We start from the raw sequence: 25,166 nt of genomic DNA on the forward strand, positions 1-25,166 counted from the left end.
ACAGAAAAAACAAATTTCTACAAATTGGTCTAAAATAATTGATTGCATAACTACATAAGTCAGTATTTAGTATGCACCTTTGGCAGCAATTTAGCCTTGAGTCTGTGTGGTTAGGTCTCCTGTCAGCTTCGTACATCTAGACACTGAAACTTTTCCCCATTCATCTTTAGAAAACTGCTCAAGCTCTGTCAGATTGTATGGGGATCATAAATAAACAGCCCTTTTCAAGTCCAGCCACAAATTCTCGATTGGATGAGGTCTAGACTCTGACTTGGCCACTCCAGGACACTAACTTTTTGTTTTTAAGCCATTCCTGTGTAGCTTAAGTCATTATCTTGCTGGAAGACAAATCTCCCAGGTTGCAGTTTTCTTGCAAAATTGCATCAGGTTTTCTTCCAGGATTTCCCCATATTTTGCTGCATTCATTTTACCCTCTACCTTCACAAGCCTTCCAGTGCCTGCTGCAGTGAAGCATCCCCACAGCACAGCACCACCATGCTTCACGGTAGGGCTGACGTGCTTTTGATGTGCACTGTTTGGCTTGCGCCAAACATGGCGTTTAGTCTGATAGCTAAAAAGCTCAATTTGGTTTCACTAGACCATAGAACCTTCTTCCAGCTGACTCCAGAGTCTCCCACATGCCTTCTGGCAAAGTCTAGCCAAGATTTCATGTGATGTTTTTTTTCCCCCAACAGTGGCTTTCTCTTTGTCACTCTTCCATAAAGCTGCAACTGGTGAAGCACCTGGACAACAGTTGTTGTACAAGCATTCTCTCCCATCTCAGCCACTGAAGCTTGTAACTCCTCTAGAGTTGTCATAGGTCTCTTGGTGGCCTCCAAACACTAGTCCCCTTCTTGCACAGTCACTCAATTTTTGAGGACAGCCTGCTCCACAGCTGTGCCATATTCTTTTCATTTCTTGATGATTGACTTAACTGTACTCCAAAGGATATTCAGTGACTTGGAAATTTTCTTATATCCATCTCCTAGCTTGTGCTTTTCAATAACTTTTTCTCAGAGTTGCTTGGAGTGTTCTTTTGTCTTCCTGGTGTAGTTTTTGCCAAGATACTGACACATCAGCAGTTGGACCTTCCAGATACAGGTGTATTTTTACTACAATCAATTGAAACACCTTGACTGCACACAGGTCTCCAAAAACAGATCTCCATTTAGTTAATTATGTGACTTCTAAAACCAATTGGCTGCACCAGTGATGATTTGGTGCGTCATATTAAAGGGGGTAAATACCTGTAAAATCAATTATTTTGTATTTTATATTTGTAATGTATTTAAATCACTTTCTAGATATGTTTTCACTTGGACATGAAAGTGTTTTCCTGCTGATTAGTGTCAATAAAGTCAAATTTTAATCCATTGTTATCCAATGTTGTAAAACAATAAAACATGAAAACTTTCAAGGGGGGTGAATACCTTTTATCAGCACTGTAAATTTACAAACATTGTCAAATGCAGTAGGCATACAACTGTATCACACACTTAGCTTAGCACTATATATATATATATATATATATATAGTTTTAGTATATTTTTAGTAAAATATGTCTTTTAGTAACATTCCATCCCTAAAATCAAATATGACATTGGGTTAAAGGAATTGCATGTATTTTATAGTTATTTCTGATTTATTAAACAAAATAGAATTACTTCAATTGTTCAAGAAAATACAAATAATTCTGTTACTTTATACCTGATTTTATACTCCAGCAGCATTTCACAGAATTAAGATCAATTTTAATGGTCTGGTTTATTGGAGATTACAAAGCTCCAACACTAGAAACTGATTTCTCAATCTGGATTATTAAATATAAAATTATTTGCAATTACCTGATGTCTAGACAACAATTGAATGTCATTCCAAATTACATAACGTACAAAGCATTCAGTCTCAAAATGCATAAATTAAATTGCCCTTCAAGAAACAGTATTAACATTTGCAACATAAAGTGTGCTTTTTCTGTATCTTAGGTTGCAAATGATAATACTGTTTCGCAGAAGATAAATTCTAGCCTTAGGTCTTTTTGACTTGGACTGTACTGTTAAGTCCATTTGTTTGCAAACGCTGAGATCACTATCTAAAGTTAACCAGAAGCAACTGCCAGAACATTTCTCATCCTCAGTCATCCAATGCTTCTAGCTACCAACGAAAGCAATCTAAAATAGAAAATTAAACAAAATGCTCCTGTACACTTCCTAAAATCTATTTATAGAGTAATATACTTAAACCCTTCACTCTAATCTGATAAGCTACAAAATAGTGCACTGTACTCATTGAGGACCAACATCAATACTATCATTAAACCCAGTGTCAAAGACAACGTTGCTGTTGTGTGGCAAACATATCTCCATCTTGTGGGGGATGTTTACTATATCTCTTCATACTTTGCCCTGGCCCATGACCCTAAGCTAATGTTAATCAGATTCTTTTGGAGACCGCCCATCAGTTTTCAATTTCGAGAGCACTCAATCATGCACAGCACATTTCTACAGCCTCCAAAAGATCCACCATTTCAAACAGTTCTTGTCCCATAGAACTTGTTTCTTCCTCTTCAATCTATCCTCTTTCCACTCATAAACTCCTTACCAACACCAGGGACACACCAGAACCACTCCACAACTTTAATAGTACCCAATATTTTGGTCCACCCACCAGTTCATTTTTAAGATGAATATCTAATCCAACCTCTGTCCCAAAAACAGATGATCTGAAAGACCTTCATTTCTTCATTGAGCAGATAACCAATCAGTCCTCCTCAACCTCCATTCTCTTCCAGGTTGAGCATTTTCACATTAAACAACTTCTCCTTCAATGTCCTGATGAAGGGTCTCGGCCTGAAACGTTGACTGCACCTCTTCCTACAGATGCTGCTTGGCCTGCTGCGTTCACCAGCAACTTTGATGTATGTTGCTTGAATTTCCAGCATCTGCAGAATTCCTGTTGTTCTCCTTCAATGTTACTCACTTCCTCCGATAAAAGGTGTAGAAACAGGAAGCTGTATTCTCACCTTTTTATGGGATACCCAGGACTTTTTAACCTCAATATATTAAATGCTATATCTCCTTCTTGCTCTCAAAAAAAGATTCAAATGTTTCTTCACCTTTGCCACTTACTTCCACCCTGCACTCACTTTCAATTAGTCTATTAGTAACATTCTAACATTTCTTTTCCCTTTCTAAACTTCACAGTATTCATTTCAATGAATAGATATGTGACCTGCAACCATTTCTAGCCTAAGGACTCTGATAGCTAACGGACAATGCTTCCTCTAAATCTGATGTCCAGTCTCCATCTCTGTCATGTCTATTCTGATTATGCCACTTTCCACACCTACACCTCCCAAAATTTCGATGAAACCTTTGACCTGAAATGTTAACTCAGTTTCTTCTTCCACAGATACCACATGACCTGCTGCGTTTTTCCAGCATTTTCTTTATTATATTATATACAGTATATATATCCATCCTATAGGTCTACTGCAAAACTGACCTATTCCTCTGTTCCACCCCACCCCTGGTACACATCATACATATACTTAATTGCTTCGTGCACCCACGCCGTTACATCTTGTGATTTGTGTACAAGGATCAATAAGTACCTCTGAAAATCAACTGTTAAATCCTATCTCACTTTTTCTAAAGTTTGCTTTTCTACTCTTCATACCAAAATGGACAACTTCACACTTACTCTTTAAGTGATCTTCTTACCTGATCACTTAAGCTGTTTATATTTATTTGTAACAAAAAGAGAAAATGCTGGAAACACTCAACAGTTCAGACAGCATCTGCGGAAAGAGAAACAGTTAGCACTTCAGACTGGAAACCCTTGAGAACTGTGAAATTGAGAAAATGAGTTGGTTTTAAATTATAGAAGGTGGAGTTGGATTGAGAGAACCATCTCTGAGGGAAGAGGCCATGGTTTCCCAGGTGATACCACAGTTAAGGTTAGTAGATGGAGAGAGACAAAACATATATTAGAACTATGAAATAAGGTCAGAATTCTTACAGAAAGCATAAAGAACAACAGCTCATGTTCCGTCTAGACATGTTGGAATGTTTATTTCTACATTTCCTCACAATACAGAAGGTGGCCAATTTACCTCTTCCAGTCTATATTGACTCTCACAGCATTCCATTCCCCAATAATTTGCCTTCTTGCAGTATTCAAGACATAATATTGAATTCAGTAATTTAATTTTGCTTATCCTGTTTGAATCAGAACTTAACAATTTTCACTAAGGTTATCCATCTGTAATTAGCTGAGTTGTTCACTCTATTCAGACACTGCATTGTCCTCTGGGCATTTCCAGCATTCTTCTCCCCTTTTCAGGTTTAACCAAAACTCTGACCAGCATTTCCCAGCTCTGTTTTCTCTCTGTATAACTTTCTTTACCAGCCTATTAACTGGACAGCTTCATAAACATTGGAATCACCTGGGCAACCCTGCCCTCAACCTATGAGATAAATTCCCTTTCTCCTATCCTTCATTCTCCTGCCCTCTATGCAATTTAAGATCATCGTGTTTTCTCACCTCAACAGTTGTGATGAAGATGGGTCCTGAAAATGCTAACTTTTTTTTTACTATAGATACTGCCTGATCTGTTGAGTACTGGCAGAACTTTCTGTTTTTGCTCTAGATTTGCACCATTTGCAGTCTCTTGATTCCCATTTTGTCTGTAGCATGGCCACTTCATGCATTCTTGCTTTGCCAGAAAGGCCACAAACTTACCAATCAGCAAGTTGGAAAGCTGATACTTAGACAAACACAAGGGGAAAGGGAAAAAACACAAAGCTGAAAGTAACCAACAGCGAGGGAGCGAGCGCAAGAGCAAGAAAGCAAGCGTGAGTGAGAGTGACCACAAGAGAGAGCACGAGAGCGAGCGACAGAGAGCGAGAGCAAGAAAGCAAGCGCGAGAGAGCGAGTGCGAGTGACAGCAACCACGAGAGCGAGAGTGAGAAAGCAAGCGCGCACGAGAGAGAGTGACCACGAGCGAGAGAGCGCGCGTCTGCACGATAAAGAGCGAGAGAGTTCCAAAAAAAGTCAGAGTGGCAGAGTGTTCCAAAAAAAGAATATGTAAAACGTACGTCACCCCAGACTACACTAAAGTGTACCCCTGCCTAATAGGGGTCAAAATAATGACAGTGTTGCTCACTGCGCTGTTTGCAACAGTGACTTTTCTATTGCCCATGGTGGGTTAAGATTGTAAAAGACATGTTGAGGTGAGTTTAACAGGTGTCATTTGTTCATTAGCATAGCTAACGTTATTTAAACTAGCTGGTTAGCTGCTAAGGAGCTACTCTATTGCAGACATCCCACCTCTCCCGGAAGTTCTGGGAGTCTCCCGCAAATTCATGGTGCTACCTCCCTGAAATGAGTTTGTGCAGGGTGGGATGTCTGCTATGCCTACCTTTCCGATCCCCTCCACTTCTGGTTTCACTTGCACATCCTTCCTCCCTTAACTGTTTCCACCCATTACCCACCAGCCTCTCAAAATTGCCCCTCCCTCCCCTTCACCTGGCTCTGTGTGCCTATCAACCCCCACCTCACCTGGTTCTACCCATCAACTACTAGCCCCCGTCTTACCCCCTGTCCCTGACCTCTTTATACTAGCCATCTTTCCTCCACCAGCCCAGTCCTGATGTAGGGTCTTGGCTGAAAATATTGAGTATTGCTTTGCCTCCGCAGATGTTGCTCGACTCGGAGTTCTTTCAGCAGTTTTTTTTTCATTCTAATGCAAACTAGGAAGTAAGACAAAGTACACAGCAATTTAAGAAAAAAGATTATGAGAAAGAAGGTGTTCTAGTTAGTGATATATGAGGAATAAGGTTCTGTCTTTACGGACAGTTTTATGTTTGAATTGCTGACGTGTCCTGAAAGCTGGATCTCACTAGTTCACCTTTTACATGGATTGAGCGAGAAAGTTATGCAAAAGGTAGATATCAGAAACTCTATGCACCTACTACTGTACCAAATCATCATATCATACAGACAGAGCAGCCTTAAAGTGAGCACATCCTTGAGTCTGATAAGGTAGTAAGATACACCCTGAATACAAAAGAAGGAACATTATGTTAGCCAGAGGCTCCAATTACTACATAGTGTACAGCTGGAGTACCCAGCTTAGCCAATTGTGCCTTGTGGTTAACAATTTTCCTATCTATATATTATATCAAGTAACGTTGATCATCAACCTGATGTCCACCAAGTTCATAACTCAGATTTAGGTTATAAGTTTCCTAGGGATAGTTTCTGTGGACATTTGTGGGAAGTAGGGGTCAGCATACAGGTAGGGTCAGGGATGAGGAGCATGCAATATTAGGGGCAGTAACTGGAGGTCAGAGGCCAACAATCCCTGAAGACAGAGGTCCAAGGTCAGAGGTCTGCAGCCCTCATGAATGAGGGCCAGTGATCCTGGAGGTCAGAGGCCCGAGATCAGCGAGTCCCAGATTGGAGGCCTGAGGTTTTGAGGCCCGGAATTGGCGAGACCAGGGGTCAAAGCCCATTGGTTGATGAGTCTGGAGGTTGAAGTCCCGAGGTCAGAGAGTCTGAAGGTTGAAGCCTGAAAGTTGAAGCCCCTCAGTGGAGGTTGGAGGTCCAACATCCACGAGTCTGGACCTATGGTCTGGAGTTTGGAGGTCCAGAGGGAGTCTGTCCTGGAGTGGGAGACCACCTGAGTGTACATATGAATGAGGGGGGTGGGAAAGGGGTTAGTTTTCCTGTTGTTGCTTGTTACATTTCATTGGTGTGTTCTGCTGAATTTGTAGGGATGCTATGTTGGTGCCAAAATGTTTGGCAACACTTGCCCCAGCACAACCTCAGACTGTGTCGCTGTTAATATCACTAAGAGAAACTGCTAAGAGAACTGCATATAATAAAGGCAATGGACCTAATTTGCCACCATTCAAAAAATACTCCAGTTTAGGACTATACAACAATCCCGCCACAGCCCACTAGTTCCAACCTAAAGTGGCTCTGTTTATTCCTACTCCTTTCTTTCTATATGATAACCAATTCTCAATTCATGTCAGTGTATTACATCCAACTCTGTGTCCTCTAACTCTGTTAACCATACTCCTGCATGAGACCTTAAAAAAAGTTTTTAAAAATCCAAATACATCACAGCCAATGGTTTCCTTAAGTCATCTCCTCAAAGAGCTACAGTAAATTAATTAAACCTAGGTAGAGTAATATGAAATTCAAGTCAACTTTCTGATACAGGTGGAATCATACTACTAAGGACCCTTTTTTCTTTCAAGAGAACAGATTGGTATGCATGTATTTTCAGCAGACGTATGATGTAATGCTGTACCAAAGGTCATTGTAGTAAATAAGTGTTTATAGTACAGTATAGAAGGTAATATATTGTATGGATAAAAGATTGTCCTGGTAACAGAGAGTGGTCATAAATCATCTTTTCTTAGTTGCTAAATTGTAACAAGTGCCAGGATTTGGTGCTAAGAGCTTAAGTATTTACAACTTGCATAATTAGCTTGTATGAAAGTTCCAGACACACAGTTGCTAAATATTGATAGGAGAGTAAGTTGTGAAGGGAACATACACCGGCTTCAAAGGGGATATGGTAACCGAGTAGAGATTTGGCAAATGAAATATAACATGGGAAAATGTGAAGTTGTCTATGTTTGCAGGAAGAAACATATCCTCTAAATAATGAGAGATCTTATGTGGTCCCTGAACATCACCTCTTTGGTCAAGAAAGCACAGCAACATCTCTACTTCCTGAGGAGATTGAGGTGAGAGAGGCTCCACTGCCACCCACACTCTCCCACCATTTTAACCAATTTTTTCAGGAGTACCACTGAGAGTGTCCTGACTGACTGCATCACTGTCTGGTACGGGAATTGCAAGGCATCTGACTGCAAGTCCCTACAAAGAATTGTGAGGACAGCTGAGAGGATCATCGGGGTTTCTCTTCCACCTGTTAGAGATATTTATCAGGAATGCTACGCAAGCAAAGTCGTTAGCATTGTCAATGATCCCTCCCATCCGTCCAACAATCTCTTTGAATCCCTACCATCAGGCAGGACGTACCATAGCATTAGGAAAATAATTTTTAGGATGGGAAGCAGTTTCTTCCCCCAAGCTGTAAGATTACTGAATTCTCTGCCACCATCTAGGTCTCATCACTTGTGAAGTGCCAGTAGCGTTATATTGTATACTTGTTAAAATTTTTCATAAAAGCACCTTATTATTTGTTAATTTATTTGTGGTAATATTATTTTATGGGTTTTGAATGTGAGTTACATGTACTGCGTGGTGCTTCTTGGTCCAGAGGAACATTGCTTTGTTTGGCAGTACACATGTGTACAGTTGAATGACAAAGGAAGAACTTGAATGTGAGTGTAGAGCTGTGAGATGCAGAGGGATCTAGGTACCCTAGTGCACAATTTATAAATGACATGTGAATAATTAGAAAAGCCAGCAGAATGTTATCTACTTCTAAGGGAATTGAGTGCAATAGTAAGGAGGTCGCATATGGCAATGAGGAAACCACATTTGGAATACTGTTAACACTATTGGCCTCATTATTTAAGGAAGAATGGAAGCAATTAAGAAGTCTTACTCGTCAGACAGCTGGGGTGGCTTATGAGGAAAAGTTAGATAGGCTAGGCTTGTATACTTTGGAGGTTAGAAGGTTGTCGAGGGACATGATTAAAACATATAAAATCCAATGGGGACACAACTGAGTGGATGTGAGAGGATCCAGAACTAGGGTCCACAGTTTAAAAATAAGAGGTTGCCAGTTTAAGGCAGAGATCAAATTTTTCCCCCATCTCTCAGATAAATCCCTAAATCTATAATTCTCTTGAAGGTAGTGGAATATTTTTTGAATATTTTTGAATATTATTACTCAATAAATATAATTGATTTTTTTAGGCAAAGGTAGATGAACTAATAAAAAGGCAGGGGAGGTAGGGGTAATCAAAAGATACTGGGGTAGGTGGAATTGCAAAATTCAGGCTGAATTAAGATCAGCCATGATATTATTGAATGGTGAAGCAAGCTTGAAAGGCCAGTGAAAACCTGAATTAAATGAAAAAAAACTCTTAAGTCCAAGAGTAACAGCAACTGATGCTGGTGAAAGGTCTATGACCTGAAATACTAACTCTTTTCTTTCCATAGAAACTGCATGAACAGCTGAGTATCTTTTTGGCAACTTCTGTTTCCATTTGAGGAGTTAATTGGCCTACTCCTTACTTCTAATTTGCATGTTCATTTCTAACAACACCAGAATCTACCCGATCATCCATAATGTTCCCGTGCTGATGAATTATCTGTTGTTCCTCCAGCAACCAATATCTTTAACTCTGATCTGCTCCTCTCAAGCCCATTCAGCTTCATGCAAATGGAGAGGAGCCCCTTCCAGAATTGGGACCATCCACCAAGCCACATGAATGGGCTAAAGTGGAAATTTGATAAACTAGTTTACTATTTTCACATGTACCAAGGAACAGTGAAAAAACTTCTCTTACATACCAATCAACTCATGATAACAGTGCATTGAGGAAGTACAAGTTAAAACAATAACAGTGCAGAATAAAGTGTAACAGTTATAGAGAAAGTGCAGTGCAGGTAGACAATAGGCGCAAGGTCATAATGAGGTAGACATAGGGGTTCCCAATCTTTTTTATTCCATGGACCCCAGGTTGGGAAACTCTTGGTAGATGGCAAGGTCAAGAGTCCATCTTGCTGTACTAGAGAACATTCAATAGACTTGTAACAGTGGGATAGAAGCTAACCTCGAGCTTGGAGTTTGTGCTTTCCGGCTTATGTACAGCATCTTCTGCCACTGGGAGGGGGAAGAAGAGAGAAGGTGGATAATGTCTAGGGGGCGCAGCTTAGGAGACAGTGGCGTCTAACCGACTCCTCTGCTTGCACCTTCGGAAATAGCTCTATTTCTATCTTTAATATCTCTGTTTTTCTTTTTCAGGGTTCTTTTGAAGACCCTGACCTGGAATTACACGCTGACTTTGGTTCTTTGCGGGAATGAGACCTGTTCTCAGGGTCTGAAGACTGGCCATTATTTGATATTGCAAGGACACGGCCTAGAAGATTAGCACGCCTTTGGAGCTTTGGGATTTTGTGACTCTGGAGGCGGGCAAACTCGAGGTTGGTGCCTCTGCAGTAAATCAGTGTGTCGTGGGAGATGGAAGATCGAAAGCAGCAAGCTGGCTGCTGGCTGTGTGCCCAAAGACCTAAGTTCCTTGGGCACAGAGCTCGGAAAAAGCAACGCAATGGATTTTTAACATCGTAAATCAGCAAGTTGTTATGTCTCTCTCCCTCTCACTGTGAAACGGAGACACCTCTTTTTCCCTTATTAGGGAGAGAGGAGAGAGAGAGAGCCTGTAGTATGTCGAATTACCGGGTGAACAATGAGTCTTCGAGGTACTGCAAGTCTGTGTCTTTATTAATGCTTTCCTGCACGTTAGAGTGCTCGGTGGGAGGGGGCGCTGATGCTTTTTTTTGCTGGTGGGGGATGGGGGATTGTGGCTTTGCTGCTGCTTATGCGTGGGTGGGGGAAGCTGGGGGGCTTTGGGGTTCTAACATTGAACTGTCATTCATTTTTTGGGGCATTCCTCTGTTTTCGTGGATGGTTGTGAAGAAAAGGAGTTTCAGGGTGTATATTGTATACATTTCTCTGAGATTAAATGTACCTTTGAAACCTTTGATTATGCTGGCTGCTTTATGGAGGCAGCAAGAAGTGCAAACTGGATCCTTAGTGGGGAGGATGGTTTCCATGATGTGCTAAGCTGTGCCCACAACTCCCTGCAGTTTCTTGCAGTCATGGGCTGTGCAGTTACCCCAGCAAACCATGATGCATCTGAATCAGACGCATTCTATGGTGTATCAACAACAACTGGTGAGGGTTGAATCAAACGTGCCAAATTTATTTTGGCCTTTGAGGAATATTCTTTTGTCCTTCATCTCGCCTGCCTTCCATCCTATAACAGGCCTGCCCTTTTGTTTCCTTCTTTCCTCCTGATCTTAAAATTAATTTATCTTATACTAGATTTTGTGAAAGATCAAGGATTAAATTCAAGAATCCAGATGAAGGGTCCAACCCAAAATGTCATTTTTTCATTTCCCTCCAGAGCAGCCTGACCTGCTGAGTTTCCCTATCTTCTTGCTGGCAGCTCCAGATTCCAGCATCTGCAGTGTTTTGTGTCTCCAAGTTGTAGCAGGGATCAGTCCTTAACTTGTAGACCACTAACGATATTGTCCTCACCCACATCTCTTCTATTTCCTATTTGTCTGCTTTTACTCCTTCCCCAGCTCATCATAACAGAGATAGGGGTCCCCTTGTCCTCACCTACCACCCCATGAGCCTCTATATCCAGTGCATCATTCTCTACAACTTCCACCATCTCTAACAGGATCCTACCACCCAGCACATCTCCTCCCCCACTTGCTTTCCACAGGGAATCACTCTCTATATGACTCCCTTGTGAACTCAAGCCTCCCCACAAATATCCACCCTGGCACATCCTTGCAACTATAACAAGCGCTACACCTGCCCCCACACTTCCTCCCTCACCGCCATTCAGGGCCCTAAACAGACCTACCAGTTGAGGTGTGGCTTTAACTTTGAGCCTGTTGGGGTCATCAGTTGTATCTGGTGCTCCCAGTGCAACCTCCTCTACATTGGTGAGACCTGACACAGATTTGGGGACCGCTTCATCATGCACTTTCACTCTGTCCAGTGCAAAAGGTGGAATCTCCTGGTAGCCACTAATTTCAATTTGACTTCCCATTCCCAAACCAACATGTCAGTCCATGGCATCCTCTATTGTCACATTAAGGCCAAATGAAGGTCGGAGGAGCAACACCTCATGTTCCATCTGGGCATTCTCCAACCTGATGGCATGAATATTGATTTCTCTAACTTCCAGTAACTACTTCCCCCTTGTTTCCCCCCAACATTTTTTGCCCCCCTGCTTCACCTTCTCTTGGGCCCTCTTCTCCTGCCTTTATGATCTACCTATAACCTTCCTTTGGTTCTCCACCTTCCTTATCAGATTCCTTCTTCTTTAGCTCTTCACCTCTTCTGCAAACTACCTATCTTCTCCCTCACTTGGTCTCATTTGTCACCTGTCAGCTTGTACTCCCCCTATTTCTCCCTGCCCCACTTCCCCACCTGCTTATTCTGGCTTCTGTCCCCTTCCTTTCCAGTCCTGATGAAGGGTCTGGTCCCAAGACAATGACTGGTTACTTCCTTCCATGAATGCAGCCCAACTTGCTGCATTCCACCAAAATTGAGTATGTTGTTTATAGACTTTTAAACCAGTTTGTGTATGTCAAGAGCACCATCCACTGGCTGCTTTGAGAAAAAAAACTAAAGGTTTTGAGAAAACGTATATTGTAAATTTTTGATATGCTTTTCATAGAAATAGTTACCTTGGCATCTATTTCTTATATTCATTCCTCCATTTTAATGAATTTAATGATTTGTGGTAGAAAAGGCAAATCTCAATCAGTTTCTCTCCTTTACCTTGAATATTTTTAAAGCACCAAAGACAAAAAGCAGAATGGAAATCTAGCAGGAGAGTTAATGTAAGATGAAATAAATGGATGCTAATCATCAAAAAAGTTGCATTCTGTAAGTTGTATATCCAGAGAAAACAAATAATTAACAATTTCTCTAACATTTTAGCCTTAGGTTATTGGCACTATATGAAAAGCTGGAACGTGAAAAGAGAATTGCAAAGCACATGACAAAATATAGATGTAAAATTTTGAGGGAGACTTTAGTTTTGGTGCTCAGAGATCAGTATCAAACTGCTTTGCTAATAATTGTTTGAAAATTGCATAAATGAATTATTACCATGTACAGCAAAAAAACTACCGTGAGCTTTCATCTAGAATTGGTATCTCACTTGTAAAGAAGTTTTTTATTTTGGATTTTGATTTATTATTATGTGGAGCACCTAAATATTACAGGGAAAGGCTGGGGTATTTACTTTTACAGTGCCCCTGAACTAGAGATCTGGACAGCAATGCTAGAATCAGACTGTCTTTAAAACAGGGAGAATATGAAGGAAAGGCAAAATAAGTAAACAAAGATATAGAACCATAGAACCATAGAAACTACAGCACAGAAACAGGCCCTTTGGCCCTTCTTGGCTGTGCCGAACCATTTTCTGCCTAGTCCCACTGACCTGCACACGGACCATATCCCTCCATACACCTCCCATCCATGTATCTGTCCAATTTATTCTTAAATGTTAAAAAAGAACCCGCATTTACCACCTCGACTGGCAGCTCATTCCATACTCCCACCACTCTCTGTGTGAAGAAGCCCCCCCTAATGTTCCCTTTAAACTTTTCCCCCCTCACCCTTAACCCATGTTCTCTGGTTTTTTTCTCCCCTTGCCTCAGTGGAAAAAGCCTGCTTGCATTCACTCTATCTATATCCATCATAATTTTCTATACCTCTATCAAATCTCCCCTCATTCTTCTACGCTCCAGGGAATAAAGTCCTAACCTATTCAATCTTTCTCTGTAACTGAGTTTCTCAAGTCCCGGCAACATCCTTGTAAATCTTCTCTGCACTCTTTCAACCTTATTTATATCCTTCCTGTAATTTGGTGACCAAAACTGAACACAATACTCCAGATTCGGCCTCACCAATGCCTTATACAACCTCATCATAACATTCCAGCTCTTATACTCAATACTTCGATTAATAAAGGCCAATGTACCAAAAGCTCTCTTTACGACCCTATCTACCTGTGACGACACTTTTAGGGAATTTTGTATCTGTATTCCCAGATCCCTTTGTTCCACTGCACTCCTCAGTGCCTTACCATTAACCCTGTATGTTCTACCTTGGTTTGTCCTTCCAACGTGCAATACCTCACACTTGTCAGTATTAAACTCCATCTGCCATTTTTCAGCCCATTTTTCCAGCTGGTCCAAGTCCCTCTGCAGGCTCTGAAAACCTTCCTCACTGTCTACTACACCTCTAATCTTTGTATCATCAGCAAACTTGCTGATCCAATTTACCACATTATCATCCAGATCATTGATATAGATGACAAATAACAATGGACCCAGCACTGATCCCTGTGGCACACCACTAGTCACAGGCCTCCACTCAGAGAAGCAATTCTCTACCACCACTCTCTGGCTTCTTCCATCGAGCCAATGTCCAATCCAATTTACCACCTCTCCATGTATACCTAGCGACTGAATTTTCCTAACTAACCTCCCTTCCTAACTAACCTAACCAACCTCCCATAAACAAGAGAAATCAGCAACACAAACAAAATGCTGGAGGAACTCAGCAGGCCAGGCAGCAGCCATGGAAAAAAAACAGTACATTCGACGTTTTGGGCCGAGACCCTTCAGCAGAATATAAATATATTACACACGTGTATATTTTAAACATAGGTTTAAAATGTTATTTTTAACCCCTATTCCTATTCTCCAAAATATTGACAATGTGAAATGATTGCCTGATTTACTATGCAATAGTTAATATGTGAACCTAAATAGCAAATCTTAAAGCTGAGTTCAAGGTCTTGGTAGGAGTATTATCAAACAAAATTTGACATCAAACCACATCAACCAGGAACTAAATGAAGCAAGTCTTAATGAGTGCTTCAAAGGAAAAGCGGCAGAGAGGTGGGAAGAAATTTCATAAAAAGCTTCAAGGTCTGGGTCTGAGTTCTATTGGTGAAGAGATTATAGACTGAGATGTGCATAGGCACAGAAGTAATATTCCAGTAGGATTTTAAAAATGAGAAGATAACAGAATGAGGGAAATGTTAGATGGAGAAAAGAGATTTAAAACCAGAGATGCGAATTTTTAAACTGTGAGCATTGCCATGCTGATCCTAATAAATCAGCTTGCACACGCATGAATGATGGGCACAATTTGGGATGAGTATAAGGGTTTTGTATCTTAAGTTTATTAATGCTTATTCCTACTTGTACAACCTAATTTTTTTTCTCACCATTTCTAAATGACAATATGCAGCTAAAACATGGCAAGTACTGAGGCCCTCTGTTGGTCTGGGATGACCATGGAAATTGTGTTCCAGCTGTCTACGTGATATACAAGCCGGTATGGAGAGCAAGCTGTTGCCCATGCAGCCGATGAATCCAAAGGAACAGCAGAGACCGATACGGTTTGGCACCAGCGGCGCTACAGGAAATCACAATCAGTGTTGAACTCAATGTAGGACTACCTCAGAGACTCCAGCTCTGGATTTTACCTCCCGAAGCCTTCTTCATGAGTGGGTATAGCCGTAAATCAGTGGAGGTTTGAAATCAGAGTTTCCCTTCTCCTACATGAGCTGCCAACCACAGCTGACAAGCTCTATCTGCACGGAGTGGCTCGTTTTAAAGTACCAGTGGCCTGCCTTTGCCCCTTCTCCTGTCAGCAGAAATGATTCCACCGGGCTTAATAGCTAAGCCACACATGAAGGCCAGAAGCTTGACTTGGTTGTCAGAGGCCATTTGAGATGCAAGCTTTGGGAACATTTAATAGGTAGTGGGAGCTTATCCCCACTACCGGCTATAACAACCTTAAAAAAAAACACACTCTCAGTGATCTATAAACATACTAAGAGTAAAAATTATGCACTCCTACACGTCTCATAAGAAAAGCATGATTATACAAGAGCTACAACACAATCCAATAATGAAATTAAAGCTATTAAAATTTCATTACTCTGGTATGAACAAAAACTGGTAATGTGAAACACTAAGTTAAATTGAGAAAGCTTCATAGATGTTTACAAGAGACATAGAATGATTTTGGTCATTGAACCAATTATCACAAAATATCGATACATGGAAAATGCAACATGTGGAGAAATAATAAAGTGAATTTTCACATAACTTACCTACTGTTAAGCATTAATAATGATGATCATGCAAAACATCAGCATGCAAGTATAACAAATTAACAGATACTGACCTGGACCAACAGGTGTCCGGAACCACAAAAATATGTGTCACTTGTTCTATTAACATCATTTATCTCCTTCATCAACTGTACCAAAGATTCAACTAGACCTTTGTTGAGCAGGTCCTTGAGTAAAATCACATTCCCAGTAAGGAACTTAATTGTTCCCATAAAGTACAAAAATGCATCAATGTTGCTGAGTGGATCTGCAAATCTGAAGATCTTCAATAAACAATCTGCAAAGAAGAGTCTTCAGTCAGCTTTCAATATTTAGAAAAAAGAATGTGAAAGTACATTCATTCAAATCTTACCTTGTAAATTAATTTATCAAGTAGCAAATAATTTATAGATGGATTAACAACAGCAGTAAAATTGTGAAAACTTTTCAGGAACCTTAATAATACCTTTAATTAATATTTGATAAGTAATAGTATTATAGAATATATGCTGGGTAGAGCGTAATGAATCTCAAGTAAAAACAACTACAGTATTTCTAAACAAATACCTCTGTTGCATTAAAAACACAGAAAAATCTTAACTTTTATTCTTAATACAAAATTAATATTCAGAAGGTCCCAGCTAGGGCCAGCTGGTGGCACAACGACATTGGTGCCGGACCCAGGAGCGGAGGTTCCCGGGTTCGTAACTAGTCGGGGCCGCCCCCGAGCACACTTTCCATCCGTGCCGGGTTGAGTGTCAAGACCGCAACTGGACCTCGTAAAACAAAGGGAAAATCCTGCGAAAATGTATGTGTGAGGAGTGGTGCCCCACACAGTCTCTCTCTCTCTCTCTCTCGCGCTCTGCGCCTTGGAAAAAGCCATGAAAAATCCATCATCACGGACGCACGCATGGATACGCAGATGCACATACAGACGCACACGCACGCACAGACTCGCATGCACGCAGGCACACTCCAAAAAAAAAGTCCCAGCTAAAGTGGATAGTATATATTATTATAGATGGAAGATAAAAGAGGCGATAGCCACTAGTCCTGAACCTGTAATTTCCTAAACCAGGGTATAAACACAAATTGAATCATTTTGATCAATCCACACATTGCTGCTTTATTGTACCTCAATTATCCTATGAACTGTTTCTATAATAAATCTGTCTGTATAAGCTTACATCCAGACTTAAAGCAATTAACATATACAAAGTCTCAGTGGATCAGAATTCAACTAACTTTTTTTTTAACTTGAAAGAGAAGGAATTGAGGTCTATGGGGAACTGGGAAAAATGTGCAGATAGGGACTGGGGCAGATCAGCCAGAATTACATTGAATAGCAGGGTAGATTGAGTGACCAACCTCTGCTCCTATTTTCTTATGTTCTCATGCTCCAATTCAAATACTGCATTCAAAATTACAGAAGAGAGTCTTTCATCCATGCAGACAAAGCAACACTTATTTTTAAATTTAAAAAATGAAATAGAACCTGGCATAGCAATCTTTCACATTAATTACTTGTTATTAATATTATTCATGAGTAGACCAATTGATTTATTTCATTTATAGACATGCACTTCTCTAATTAGTGCCAGCACATGGCAGTACATTATAGTAAAACACAAGGCAGAACCTACTTGCAAACCTGTGTTAAATTGCTGGCATTCCTCATGAAAATGTCACAAGAGATAAGATGGTCACACCTGTGGTGATGCTAGGAGGATTTTCATTACCCTTTCATTGACTGAAATAATTTTACAGTAAAGAGAAAGATGGAGAGGATAATATTAGAATAAAATGGAAAGAAGGGTAGGAATATCATAAATGTTTTCAGGGAAATTTACTTCATCGGAATGCTTGCAACCCAGTAAGGAAGGAGGCATCTGCCTCTGGGAAACAAGGTGGACCAAGTGGACACTTGCAGAGCAAATGCCATTCTTTAATAAAGTAGTATTAAAATGAAACAGCGTATGGCAAAGTTTAATGTTGAACTTCTTAATTGAAGGAAGGTTAACTAGTAGGTTGAGAAGAGATAAAGTGAGCCAAACAATGGTAGGTAAAATTGTAATGATACAGTGGCAGATGCCTAGGGTACAGGTTCAGTATATTTGCACAAGCAAAACCAAACTAGCACTCCCTGGAAAACAACAGAGTTGTACAAAATCATAAACACGAAGAAATCTGCAGATGCTGGAATTTCAAGCAACACACATAAAAGTTGCTGGTGAATGCAGCAGGCCAGGCAACATCTCTAGGAAGAGGTACAGTCGACGTTTCGGGCCGAGACCCTTCGTCAGGACTAACTGAAAGAAGATATAGTAAGAGGTTTGAAAGTGGGAGGGTGAGGGGGAGATCCAAAATGATAGGAGAAGACAGGAGGGGGGGCAGGGATGTAGCCAAGAGCTGGACAGGTGATTGGCAAAAGGGATATGAGAGGATCGTGGGACAGGAGGCCCAGGGAGAAAGAAAAGGGGGAGGGGGGAAGCTCAGAGGATGGGAAAGGGGTATAGTGAGAGGGACAGAGGGAGAAAAAGGAGAGAGAGAAAAAAAAGAATGTGTGTATATAAATAAGTAAATAATGAATGGGGTACGAGGGGGAGGTGGGGCATTAGTGGAAGTCTGAGAAGTCAAAGTTCATGCCATCAGGTTGGAGGCTACCCAGACGGAATATAAGGTGTTGTTCCTCCAACCTGAGTGTGGCTTCATCTTTACAGTAGAGGAGGCCATAGATAGACATATCAGAATGGGAATGGGACATGGAATTAATACAAAATCATCACAGGTTTAGAAAGAATAAATAAGTAAATAGAATAAATAGCAGATCATTCAAGGACTAAAGTGATATACAGTAGATTTCCTGGGTGAAAGGATTGACCTGAGATTTTTATGAAGAGTGGTGATAATTGAGAACACTGCCTGCATGGTGGTAACATGGGTTTGAAAATGCAAATGAATAGACACTGGAGGGAAAATAACTTACAGGCCCATGGGGAAAGTTCTGCTTTTGGCTTCCACTGCCATTCCATTTATAGGGATGTTTTCAATGTTTATTTGTAATATCTCTTAGAGAATATCATAATAGAGAAATAGGAGTGAGAGTAGGCTGGTTGGTCCTTTAGGCTGCTCTGTTATTCATCAAGATTATGGCTGATATTCTACTTTGCATCATTTTCCAGCACTAATCATATATATCTTCACTGGCCTAATGTATCTTTTCTGAACACCTTATATCCTTGCTTAGGTAAGGAAATTAAATCTATACAAAATACACCAACTACAGTCTCACCAAGGTGTGATCCAATTATAATAAAACTTCCTTAATCCTCTAATCAAATCTACTAATTATAAAGGCCAACAAGCTAACTGACCTTGTTGCACCAACATATTGGTTTTCAGTAACTTACATACTAAAGCTCCCTTTAAATCTCAATATTAATCAGAATCTTACAATTTAACTAATACTCACTCTCCTTTTCTGTTATATTTAGCAAAGTGTATGACTTCACATTTTTTTATTCCATTTATTCCATCAGGCATGTTTGTGCCCACTAACTTTGATTGCCCATATTATCCCTTCAAGCCTCTTTGCATTGTGCTCTAAAATTATAATCCTGCCTGGTTTAGTGTTGTCAGCGAATGTGAAAATAGGATCATTTGACCCCTTACCAAATCATTGATATAGATTGTGAATAGCTGGGACCCAAACCCCATTCCCTGTGGAATTACACAAGTGTCAGCCTTCCTACATAATCTACCTTACATAAATTTATATTTACTCTGCTCAGACCTATTAGTCTTTTCAAAGTTTTGTCATTACATCTTTTGTTATGGATTCCAGCATTTTTCTTATCGCTGATGTTAGGCTAACAAGTTAGTAGTTCCCCATTTTCTCTCCTTTTTAAAATTTAATGGGGTCACATTTGCCACCTTCAAATTCGCAGTAAAAATTCCACAGTGCAAATCTAGATTATGACCAGAGCATCCATTCAAACCCGCTTCCCTCAAAACTCTAGATTCCAGAGATTTATCAGCTTTCAGCCTCTCCAATTTCTCTGGTATTAGTTTTTAAATTAATAGTTCCTTCAGTTTCTCATTCTCACAGATCCTCAATTCTCTAATACATTTACAGGTTTTGCATGTCTCCTTCCATGAAGGCAGAAAGTAATTGCTGAATTCCTGTGCCATATCCTATCTTCCAATATTTCTGTCTGAAAGGGGCTTGGATTTGCCCTTTATCTAGTTTTTCTTTTTATATACCACCACAAGTTTTTACAATTTATTTTTATGTTTCTTTGCTTTTATTGGACTCCCATTCTATCATTATGCTTTACCTGCCAATCACCACATTGAAGTTAGCCTTCCTCCAATTAAGATTGTTCCTTACTCTATGCCATCACACTTGTCTATGTAATCACTCATGCCCTAATGTTCACCCACTGACACATGGTCCACTTCACTCACTTCATCTTCTAGACCAAAGTCTTCATCTTCACTGGGATCAAAACATATTGATCCATGAAGTACATATTGGGTACATTGCAGAAACTCTTGCCCTTTTTTCCTCATTATTCCCAACAATACCGTGGTAATAGAAAACCTGCCAATTTACAACTCCACTTTTCTGTATTAACCCCACAGTACATACAAACAATACAGAACTCAGTTCACTTGAGGTCTGAGCAGTATTACCAGTGGCATTACTGTGCTATCTAATTTGAGAGTGGCACATGCTTTGATTTCGTAACTCCTCCAGGATAACTGTTAGCCTGTTAGGATCCAGAGAAGGAGAAAATTCTTGAGAATTAATTGTAAAAATAGGGAACTATCTACCCCAGAGTGGAATAAAAAGTTATAAGGTTGAGGTACAAGATTGTTTCTGGCCTTACTGAATTGCGAAGTGTGCTAGAGGAGCTAAACACCTAAGTGTGCTTCTATTTCTTTTCTTTCAAACACAATATGAATGATCAAAGATACACATGGCATCTAATTATAGATTATATTGCATAACATATCAGCTATTCCTGTCAAGCCGTTTTTTTAAAAGAATACAAGTATTTTTAAAGAAAATCAACTTACCCAAGATTTCATCATTTTGAAAGAGACCATCATTATTTTCACTCCTACTAACTTTGAACATCAATTTACAGACATTAAGAAGATTTATTCCACTTACTTTCAGCTGGAAAAAAATTAATGAAATTTTTAAAAAGTTGAATAACTATTTAGATATAATAGTCTGAGTATTACTTGACTATGTCCATCTCTGAATTATAATACTGTAGTAATTGTGAACTCTGCAAACTCTGGCTTCTACCACTATAAAAACAGTAAGTGTTGAAAATGTTCTGGTTAGTCAGCATCTGTGGGAAAAGGGAGTTAATATTTCAAGTCTATACCATTTCTTTTGTTCTGTTTCTCTCTTCAAAGATGTCCTTTTGGAGTGTCTGGCATTTTCTGGTTTTACTTCTGATTTCCAGCATCTGCCTTTGTTCGCTACTTATCTGCAAACAGGTTGAATTGTCTGATCTGCTGTCCTGCCCCTTGCCCACACTTACATCAGTGATCTTTTTCTCAGCCATTCTGGGACAGTTTCAACTAATCCTAGACGCAGACGCGCCTGAATTTGCAGCAGACCCCATGAACCAAATCAATCACATTACCGGATTGAAGCAATAAACTGCAATGCACCAGGAGAGAAGTATGTAAAAGAAACAATACCTACCATTGTAAAACACTCTGCAAACTTGATGCTGTAATTTAATTATTTTAAAAAAGTAAAAAAGATTGTCTTGTTTGTTTTGTCTGAATTGTCCTCAAATTAAACATATTTTTTTAAAATTAATCCTGCAATTTAGGTAGATCTTTCTGATTATTTTTCTAGGAACACTCTTATAACTACATCACTCAATCATATTTTGTACATCTTATTACATATTAAAGACAGAACAGTTATAACAATCACTGAAAAATAAGCCAACTAGTCCAGTGGCACAGTGAACAATGACGTTTCAACTTTGATTTCTAATTTTATCCTTCTTTGTTAAACTTATCATCAATGTACCAGTTCTTCAAGAGTCTGGGCATTCAGAATATTTGTATTGAAATTATCCACAGAATTATCACTAATTACTAATGCTCTACTGGAGAACATATAAGAGTGTTGAATAGGAAGAGGTGCTTTTTAAAATGCCAATTCCAAAATTCATCTGAATAAGCCATGCAATTTGACTATCTAAATATTGTAGTTAAAAACCAAAAGTCTAGTAACATAACTATTGTTCCACCATACTCTACTGTCATGATGGCAATTAGTTGAGGTAATAAGAAAATGATTATTTTTGAATACATTAATGGTGGGAAGATTATATTATTGGCTGAGCAGATCAAATCATGATGGCAAATGTGAGATTTAAATTTAGCAAAAATGTCAGGAATTCAAACAAAAGCTAAGTTGAGCACTGATGGCGATATAACTAACAGAATGTCACAAAAGCAATTGTTTACTAATGGGCTTCATGGAGGAAATTTCTAACCTTTATACTTCAACCACTGTTCTTCAATTTGATACTTCGACTAAGTCTAACAGATCCAATATAAAGTCTCATAGACAGTTTATAAGAAAATACCAGTGTATGAGCAGTCACCTCCATTTACTGGCCACTGATCACAGAATCCAAGCCCATTATTTTTGTTTGGAAGTCCAAATGCATGTGCTAATACCTAGAAAAAGTCCAGAACTGGGACTCTAAAGAATGAAACTTACCGCTAATATGAGTTTCGCCAGCTGAATGGAAAGTTGATCTGAGCCAACATCCACAAGTTTATATAATGTCTTCAAAAGAACAGCTCTCCTTTTGCACGTTTTCCCCAGCATGTTGCCCTTGTGTAGTGTGTGGTAGAGTCTGTAACATGCTTTACAGAGGTGTTCCACATTGTTGCCTAAGCAGAACAAACATACTCTGCAATTACATATAAAATCATCTTTACTTAATTCTATTTTATTTGGAATCTCTTATTACAATTACATAATTTCTGTAAATGATCCTTATTTTGTAAAAAAAATACATCTTTGCATTAACAGCCAAAACTGTAAGATATAGTGCTAAACTAGCAGAACATAAGAAAATAACTTCCCAAGTATATTGAAAAAAATCTTACAAATGATAAAGCAAAATCTCCTTACCACTCTTTAGGAGCTTAAGTTCATCAAGAATAGGCTGAATCTTCATATTCCAGTATAGAATTTCTTCTTCACTTTCTCCTTCATGTGATCTTGATCCATTACTTGAACCTGAAGCCCAAAATGATATAAAAATTAATTTCCTGTGGTTTGAGTTAGCTTGATCTAAAATTTATCACAATTACGCTCAAATATTCCATGAGGGAGCAAGATCCACATTCTGATCATTCTGGGCCAGCTGTGACTCAGTTAGTGGCATCTGCATCTCAGGATCAGACAAAGGTAGCACAATAATGCAATCTGATACTCAGGTGTAAAGCTGAGGCAAGTATGTCACTGTCTGGGTGCCATATTTCCAATAAAACATAGAACAAAGCTTCCTATTCTCTTTCAGAGAGGCAGAGCAAAGCTAGCTGGCTAATAATTAGTACTCAACCAAGATTACCAAAAACTCCTTGGTTATCTGATTAATATCACACAGTGAGAGCTTGCTTTGACGAAACTAGCAATCAAATTTCCTACATTACAGAAATCATTACATTTCAAAAGTAACTATTTGGCAGCAAGGAACACTGGGATGTTAAGAAGTCATTAAAGGCAATATAGAAATGAAGTCTTCTGCAATGGTAACTTTGAATGAAATAATACAAGATATACAAATCCTGGCACCATTCCTCGTAATTTCTAAGGTAGGGACATGTTCGGCATAACTTTGTGGGCCGAAGGGCCTGTATTGTGCTGTAGGTTTTCTATGTTTCTATGTTCCACTGGTCTCAATACATACACTGTTTTCACAGGCTGCTGCATGAAAAAATGTTGTTTTGGCTGTTGTGAGAATCATGAAATAGCCTTTACAAGTCTCAAAGATTCCTTTGGCAGGGAACTGTTGATGAACAATACAAAATAAATCCATGTTAAATAATACAGAAATTGTTAAATGGGCTTTTGGGAATCAACGTAGAATCTACAACAGAGAAAGCCATTCAGCTCAGCAATTCTGTGCCAAACTTTGGCAGAGCTGTCCCATTCTTCTCTTTCACATTCTGTGTGAAATAATATAAACTATATTAATCAAGGAGATACAGCACTATTTAATATAAAATTGGACAATTGAAAGTATTGCAAACTTAAGGGAAGAGAGACTGTGGAGGGGATGCAGAGAAAAATCAAGAAATGAAAGGCTGCATACATCAGGATAAATGCACAAAATGGTAGAGGAGCTCACAGGTCAAGCAGTCAATGTTTCAGACCGAGGCCCTTCATCACGATTCTATATCCTGAAAGAAAAAGCTTTTCTCTTTTCCTTGAGAAAAGACGTCTGAAAAGTGGACCTCACAGAGGTCTTTAAAATTATAAAAATTTATGATGTAGTGAATACAGAGAGAATGCTACCACATGGTGAACAGCATAACTAAAGACATTTAATGTAAAACAGTCACTAAGAAATCCAAATAGGCATTTTTTTTAAAAACTCATCTGAAGAGGGATAAAACTGTGGAATGTGTGACCTTGTGCCATATATTCTATGTAATTTATGGGGTGGGGCGGAATTATTGAAATTTTCAAAGTCAGAACTAGAGACAGTAGACAGAAAGAGCATAAAAAGAGATACAGGAAGAAATAGACATTCTTCTCATTACTAAGGAACAGTACCGGAAATAAATTAGTGCTTCCTTACACTCCTTTGGGCAAATATATACTCTGCTTTGAACATAGATAAAGGTTAAAGTACCGGCTTCTTTACAATAGTCCAAAGTTTTATTTAAACTACTAAAGGATCTCCTGAAAATGGTTCTGCTAAATAATAGTAGAAATAATACGTTTGTATAATGCAGCAATTTTGTCCTCAAAAATTATAAATCAAGTTCAAATGGAGCCATTTGATATTTATTGAAACTGACTACACAACCAAATAGACTTGTTAAATTTCATTAATACAAAAAAAGCCAACAAGAAAGTCAAAAATGTATTAATTAAACAAAGGAAGATTGAATGACTTTAGTACTATCACTAATGAAGTATAAGGCCCAAAGCTAATATGGGTTACATAAAATTGTTACCCATGGTAATTTAATTAACTTAAAATTTCTTCCTTT

At 39.2% G+C, this 25,166-nt stretch overlaps 1 protein-coding gene across 3 annotated transcripts in view; it reads right to left on the reverse strand.

Annotated features, from left to right (window-relative positions):
- armc2 (armadillo repeat containing 2) overlaps positions 1–25,166 on the reverse strand; it is a 139,382-nt gene that overhangs the window by 33,324 nt on the left and 80,892 nt on the right. For all 3 annotated transcript variants that reach the window (XM_063040798.1, XM_063040797.1, XM_063040799.1), the window contains exons 7-10: positions 23,074–23,181; positions 22,654–22,829; positions 20,967–21,069; positions 15,959–16,182 (exon numbers count right to left, since the gene is read on the reverse strand). In XM_063040798.1, coding sequence (XP_062896868.1) covers positions 15,959–16,182; positions 20,967–21,069; positions 22,654–22,829; positions 23,074–23,181 — 611 coding nt within the window. The remainder of the gene's footprint in view (positions 1–15,958; positions 16,183–20,966; positions 21,070–22,653; positions 22,830–23,073; positions 23,182–25,166) is intronic.

Source organism: Mobula hypostoma, chromosome 2, assembly GCF_963921235.1.
Source record: "Mobula hypostoma chromosome 2, sMobHyp1.1, whole genome shotgun sequence".
Taxonomy (NCBI): domain Eukaryota; kingdom Metazoa; phylum Chordata; class Chondrichthyes; order Myliobatiformes; family Myliobatidae; genus Mobula; species Mobula hypostoma.